The following is a 7,698-nucleotide window of genomic DNA, read 5'->3' on the forward strand; positions in this document are numbered from 1 at the left end:
CTAAAAGCTCTAGGTTTGGGTTATGTTAACTAGAGTTAAGAAAAAATAATTTTAAAAAGCAGCGAAAAGCCCATGGCATGGTTATTTGGGTAATCAATCAGGCTATAAATATATGGACTTATTGCCCTTACCACATATCGCTCATCTCATATTGATCGAGCAAAAGTTCGTTCATACTTTCTCGAGTTCTCTTCGCTTATACACAGAAATTCAGTCCTTTCTTTTTATTCAGATCATCTTTTATTCGAATCAACTTTTTAGTTGGGGAGCCATGGCCTCGGAAAGCAAGGTGACTTTGAAGAGCTCAGATGGCGAATTGTTTGATGTCACTGAGGCTGTGGCATTTGAATCTCAGACCATCAAGTACATGATCGAGGACACTGGCACCGCCAATGCTATTCCGCTGCCAAACGTTTCTAGTGAGATACTCTCGAAGGTCATCGAATACTGCAAGCACCATGTCGATGCTCAGAACCCCGCACATGAGAAATCGGTCATTTCCGAGGACGAAATCAAGACTTGGGATGAAGAATTCGTTAAAGTCGATCTTATCCTGGTATTCTGTCAGAAACCCTTATTTGATGGTTTGGTATTCTTTGAACCAAACTAACGCTTTTCTTATTTGTTGTTTTGAGGGGTCTAATCTACCTGAATTACCCCAACCTCTGAGGACAGTTACCATTGGCTTCTCCAATAAATCAATGTTCCATCAACTAATTGTTTTTTTAATTTCTGAGATCCTTCAATGCTAGAAATCTCTGTGTAGTCTCATTCCATGTAATTGTTCTGCAATATCTTCGTCGCTTTCTTTAGTAATGCTTAGCACATGTATATGCCTGTCCAGGGTATAGATACATTTGTATATTTTATGGAAATTTTGGCTTATCTGTCCAGGCTATAGATACATTTCTATATTTATGGAAATTTTGGCTTATTAAGCTTTTCGGGATTTTGCAGGCTGCTAATTACCTAAACATAAAAAATCTTCTAGATCTTACATGTCAGACTGTTGCCGACATGATGAAAGGGAAAACACCAGAAGAAATACGTAAAACTTTCAACATAAAGAATGATTTTACTCCTGAAGAGGAGGAGGAGGTCAGGCGTGAAAATCAGTGGGCCTTTGAATGATTCTACGGAATTGGTGCAAAAACAGTATATATATTTCTGTGTCATGTTGTTTGCTTTTATTGTAGTCAAGAACTAGTCGAGAATTTGTGTAGAAACTATTAGTGGTAGACGACAGGCTTCGAAACTTTAATGCCAATGGTTTGTTCTTGTTGAATAATTTTGTAAAGATTTCGGACCAACTCCTTCAATAGTATTGGTCTTCTGGAATTTCTGATAAATATTGCAACTATTTTTTTTTGTCAACTGTGTAGTGAAATGGGCTCCAATTGCATGGTTTTAACGTTTTGAATTTTTTTGAATCTATGTGCACTGGTTTTAACATTTTGAATTTTTTTGAATCTATGTGGACTGGATGGCTTTTTCATTTTTATTTCCTTGTATTGTACGAATGAATGCGAGTTGAGTATTATTGCACGAATGAATGCGCTGAGTTTAGAGTATTATTGCACGAATGAATTGCCTCAGTTTAGAGGATTATTGCACGAATGAATGGGTCCAACTGTGTGGCATGCTTCTATATGTTTTACTATAGTAATTTACGAGTGAATTCAGTAAATTTAGAGTATTGTTGCATATAAATTTAGAGTTTGGATCGCGGCAGCTGGATGCTTTCTTTTGCTAGGTGCCATTTCTGTTGTATCCACTAGTTGAGAGCCTTCTTTTCCTGCGAAAAGCTCATAAAGTTGCAAATGAGGGCATGCTCTTGCATATACACCCTGTACGCAGCTTTCTAGTGTTGGTATTTCTTAGTTTTTGGTTTGCACGTGTTTCGGGCCGATTGCTGAGCCCAGGTATCAGTTAGGTGCTTCCTTGATCAGGGTTCTTTCTGAGTGCAATCACTCTATTTGGCCACGGTCATTTGTATGACAAGTCTAAAACCCAAAAGCAAATATTTAGTCATGTCAATTTTATCGCCTTTCAACCTTGGTCTCAAATGGGTTTTACAATTTTTACTATCATTCAATCTCATTGTCGCCATAAAGATTGAATTATTGATGATGTTGAAATTGCTGATTATCTTTTTAAGGAGTTGTATCAGTTACGTGCTCGCATAGTTCATGTAACTTAGCTTCTTTCATTAGGGTTCTTTCAGACTGCAATCACTCTATTTTGGCTACAGTAAACAGCCTGGCTAAAACTCTACCGAGGCTGAAAATTGTAGCATCTGACATTTATAAATATTATATAACTTGGTTCAACATCCTTACAATGGTAAGACGGCTATTTCATGCCAATAAATTTCTTTCCGATTCACTCATTTATTTTTCCAGGAATCTCTCATTTCTTAAATTAGTCGTGGAATCCAAACTAAGATTAGTTAAATTTTACTTTTATTGTGTTTTTAATTAGAATATAATGTTTTATTCCTTAATTTTTGTCTTACTTTTTCTAATTATGCATTTAGTTTTTTTTATTTGAATACATTTACATCATGTCTATAGTTTAATATTATAAATTGAATTTTGTTATTTTTTAATATTATTCATTTTAACTTTTATTGTCTACATTCTTATTATGTAATCATTACATATCTATAATTGGAGATGAATTTTCTCTTACTAATCTTACATAGTTTCATTTCCCCTTACTCATTTTGCACAAGATAATCCTTTACAAAGGGGAAAGTACATGACTATTACGTTCTGATATTAGTTTGAATGAGAAATATGAAAAAAAATATTTCAAATGCATGAAGGGTTTACATATTTTTAAGTAAGATTAATTATTTTCCTTTAGTAAGACTTCATTTCTACTGGCATTGCTAATTGAACTATCCCAAGTGACATTTCTAAAATGTTGTTTCAAAATTTAAATATTTTTAATTTTTATATCAAAATCATATATAAGTTTATATAAATTTCAATTTCATTCCTATTACTTCATCTTTAGCTTTATTATTTGAATAATGGTTTATATAAAATTAAGTTTCTATAAAATTTAATTAATTGTATAAAATTTCAATGTCGTTTCAAAATTTATAAAATATTGTGTATATAAAGTTTTGCGTGTAAACCTTAATAATTTGCTAATGGATTACATAAAATTGGATGTATATAAAAAATATTTGACTATGTTTCTTAATATTCATGGTAACTACTCACATAACCATATTTTCAATCAAATTCTAGCTTTATTATTTCAATAATGGTTTCTATAAAATTAAGTTGCTATAAAACCTATTTACACATAAAATTAGATGTATATAGACAAATTTATTTGACTCTGTTAAACTTTTCATTAACATAAATATTCGTGAGAACTACTCCAATAATCACATATTAAATTGTCTAAGAGGGTAGTAGCTTTAACTCCCCAAATCTTATTCTTATTTAGATTCGAGAATATTTCAGCATATAGAGTTTAACATAGATGGGGCATGATATGATGACATGATACATATGGTGATTACATGATGCAGTTCAAATTTCTCCCTAACTGAGAGGGAGTGTTAATTTGATAGCTCAGTGACAAATTCCAACCATGGGATGAGATTCATCTTTTTGAGAGGACCAATTTTGAATATTGAAGCTTCTAAATTTGGATAAGGGAAAGTGTATTTTTGAATTGAAGCCCGCAATGTCACATTTGATCAGGTCAACCCTAATAGGAAATTGGACAACCTTGGAAGCCTATACATATAAGTCACCTCAAGCTCATTTGGACATCACCAAGCATATTCGTCTTCTCTTCTTCATTGATTGGTTTGCATAGGTCTGAGGTTGGGTCAAGCAAATTGGTTCATATAGGTATGATATTGTAGGGTTCGAAACTTGTACATGTGTTAGGGTTATTGTTTCCAACCGCAAGCTCATCACAAGTAATTTCTAACTATAATTGCAAGCTCGTCACAAGTAATTTTTAACTATAATTGTAGGCACACAAGCTCATTCATGCGGTTGGATGCTTTCATCAGCACACAGATATATTTCTCCTGTAGTTGGGCTTTAGGTTTATAGATTGACATTTGACCACAGTTGACCACAGCTGGCTGCAGACAGGGAAAATTTTCTTTGATCTATATTGATGTTGGGAACATATTTCTGAATGTTGTTGGGTTAATTTTGTTGGATTATTTTACACTGGATCATTGTACTCTTTGTTGAACTTTTTATGACAATCTAATAGAAGAAAATTTTTGAAAGTTTTCCCCGTAGTGGGTTCTTCACTAGTCAATGACTGAAAATATGGTGTCTCTTATTGATGTGTTGATTGTCTCCTTTGTTATTTCATTTATTGTTCTATCTTCAATTAGTGTTGATGGTTGGAGATATTAATTATCGATGAAATATTATTAATTAAAGAATTTAATTGGGTTAAAAGTAATTGAATCAACATATAGCAGTCTGAATTTAGCACGTTTAAATAAAATGTCTAGCTCTCGATCCCACTTATGACCTACTTATTTGACTCGTTAAAAATAGGCATTAATATGAGAATTGGCATCATCACTCTCCATCATCTTCATCAATTTGCACATCACCCAGAGATAGGTGGTGGATTTGTTGCATCAGATACATCCAGGATAAACTTACACCTGGTAAAATAAAAATATATGTATACATTCAGTTTTAAGTATATCCATATCTATGTGAACAAACCTTTTCATTTTTCAATATCTCAAAGGTTTCTTTATAATCCAGATCAAACTATGATGACTGTAGTTGCTTTGATCTAGAACTGTAGATGTAAGTTCAATTCCCATGCAGATAAGCTTAGATTTTTGTCGTTATTTTCTATTTATTCTTTCTTGCTTGCCTAATATTTTTTCATTTGCCTTTTGTTGAGGAAACACTCGAACCTTCAATTTGAGGATTTTTTGAACATTAATAGCTACTGAAAGTTATGTATATTTTGTGAACCTAAGCTCTTTCTTTAAATTTGTCCTTTCTTTTACTAATTTGGAAAAAGTTGAAGTCTTTCTTCTTTATATTTTGGTGAACATTAATTGTTTCTCTAAAGTTAACATTTTATTTCACAAGCGTTGAAACCTAGAGTGAGTAAGAGAAATTTAAGTCTTGCATTTAATATTTTATATGCTTTAAGAAAATCCTTAACCGATTGGACTGATGCTCTAAAGATATGCTTTCCTTTAAATGTTGGATGTGGAGCCTAATTATCTTCCTAATTCGAAGGTCTTGTTTCAGCTATGTTTGGTTCCCAATACCCAACGAGAGGGTGTGAGGAGGATTTCCCCCCAATATTCCTACCTAATGGGTTTAGGGGGGGGGGGGGGGGGTGGCTACATGTTTGGAGGCCCCCCCAACTGGGGTTCAGGGGAAGCACCCCCAAAGCTAAAAGTAAATGAAAATTTCCCTTCTAAAATATTGTAATTTCATAGTCAATATGGGTTATTCATTAGGTGGATGATATGATGGTGGAAGTTATGTTTAATTTAGGGTTCTTTTCCCTAGAATACAACCCTTTAGTTTATATGAGGGAATTGTATTGCGGATGTGTATTATTATTTTGAGAGAAAAATAGAGAGGATATTGTGTGGGAGTGAAGAGGAAATTACAACAGATCTTTTGTAGGTTGTGTCTCTTCATTTTGTTGGATAATATAAAAGGAAGGACGAGATGTTTCTTTGTGGACGTAACCACAATTGGTTGAACTATGTATATCTGTGTCTCTCTTGTTTTATGTGTTTTTTGTATTTTTTTCCGCAATATTTTGTATATTTAATTTCTCTATTAATTAAATTCTAACAACTGGTATCAGAGCTGAATGGCTATTTGGCTGATACAATTGTAGGAGAGAAGGGTTCTTGGTTCGAGTGGGAGAAATGCCAGAAGATGGCAGGTTTAGCGTTGAGAAATTTAATGGCCAAAACTACCAGTTGTGGAAGATGCAGATGGAATATTATCTATATCAGAAGGACCTGTACCTACCATTAAGCAGAAAATAAAAGAATTCGACGAGTATGATAGATGTTGAATGGGAGATTCTCGACAGAAAGGCACTAGGAATAATAAGGTTGTCTCTGGCAGCGTTGATGGTATTGAAATTTTCAAAGTAAATGACAACAGAAGGTTTAATGACAGCGTTCACCTAACTATATGGAAAACCCTCGGCCTCAAATAAGGTATTTCTTATGAAGTGTCTATTTAATATGAAGATGTCAGGAGGTCAATCTACTGCTAATCATTTAAATGAATTTTACACAGTTACAAGTGAGTTAAGTTCTGTAGGGGTAAATTTTGATGATAAAGTTAGGGCTCTATTATTTCTATGCGCAAAGAATTTGGAATGACATGGTTATCGCTATTAGTAACTCTTTTTATGGACCTAGTACTTTAAAGTTTCATGATGTTGTTGGTGACATCCTTTGTCAGGAAATGCGATGAAAAATCTCCGGTGAGACATCAAGTAATGCATTGACTGCAGAGACTAGGGGAAGAAAAATTGAAAGAGGAAGGAGTCGAGGAAATCACAATAAGTCAAGAAAAGGAAGATCCAAATCCAGATAAGGGATAGTGTGCTGACAATGTGGGAAGAAAGGACACCTCAAGAAAGACTGTAAATCTCAGAATGGAAAAGAAGGAGATGGACAACAAGAGAAAAACCATGAAGCGAACGTGACAAGTGATGTCTTTGAAGATGCTTTGATTATTTTATTAGAGATTATTATTGATGCATGGGTGGTATATTTAGGAGTCTCATTCCATGCCACATCTGATAGGAAACATTTTCATGACTATGTTGAAGGATATTTTGGACAAGTTTGTCTAGGTGATGATAAACCCTGTAAAATCATTGGAATAGGTAAGGTTTTTATAAATAAATAGAATGGAAACCAATGGCTATTGAAGGAGGTAAGGCATGTTCCATATATGAAGACAAATATAATTTCAATAGATAATTTGGGAGGTGAGGGTTGTGTAACTAATTTTATAGACAAAACCTGGAAGGTCACTAAAGGAGCCCTAGTAAGAGCAAAAGGAGAAAAGGTTGGTACATTGTATTTATTCAATAGTATTTCTAATTTTGTTAACGATTTATCCACCATAGGAGCAGAAATGGCACTATAGAATCATAATCTCGGGCACATGAGTGAGAAGGGGATGTAGATTCTTCACTCAATAAATTCGTTGTTGGTTTTGAAGCATGTTAATTTTGATTTCTGTGAAAATTTTGTTTATGGAAAACATAAGAGAGTCAGATTTATCAGATTTGGGAAGGAAAAGAAGAGTGAAAAATTATAGCTTGTGCATACAGATATATGGGTACCTGCTCACGTATCATCTCTTGGTGGATCTCACTATTATGTTACTTATTCATGATGCAACTAGGAAAACTAGGATTTATTGTATTCAAAATAAATCTGATGTATTAGATAATTTCAAGAAACAGAAATATTTGGTTTAGAATGAGACAGGAAAGAAGTTGAAGTGTCTCAGATCCGAAAATGGAGGTGAATGCTACAACAAAGATTTTGATAACTACTCTTCAGAGAATGGAATTCGCAGAGAGAAGATAGTTCCAGGAACACCACAAGAAAATGGAGTGTAAAAAAGGATGAGCATGAAAATCATGGAGCATGCAAGGTGCATGAGATTGCATGCAGGA

At 33.8% G+C, this 7,698-nt stretch overlaps 1 protein-coding gene across 2 annotated transcripts; it reads left to right on the forward strand.

Moving 5' to 3' along the window:
* The first annotated feature begins 271 nt into the window (after positions 1-271).
* Positions 272-1,195, forward strand: LOC149171733 (SKP1-like protein 1B). Of its 2 annotated transcripts, none has more exons than XM_089427579.1 (2): positions 272-556; positions 940-1,195. In XM_089427579.1, exons 1-2 carry the CDS (start codon positions 272-274, stop codon positions 1,129-1,131), a joined length of 477 nt encoding a protein of 158 aa, XP_089283705.1. In that variant the 3' UTR covers positions 1,132-1,195. The 2 variants fall into 2 exon arrangements, with proteins under 2 accessions (XP_089283705.1, XP_089283704.1); XM_089427578.1 differs by having other exon boundaries at positions 272-541; positions 895-1,195.
* Positions 1,196-7,698: the final 6,503 nt, after the last annotated feature.

The sequence above is a fragment of the Pinus tabuliformis genome, chromosome 4_2 (genome assembly GCF_031772625.1).
Source record: "Pinus tabuliformis cultivar Carrire ecotype Pingquan chromosome 4_2, CPIR1, whole genome shotgun sequence".
In the NCBI taxonomy this organism is placed as follows: domain Eukaryota; kingdom Viridiplantae; phylum Streptophyta; class Pinopsida; order Pinales; family Pinaceae; genus Pinus; species Pinus tabuliformis.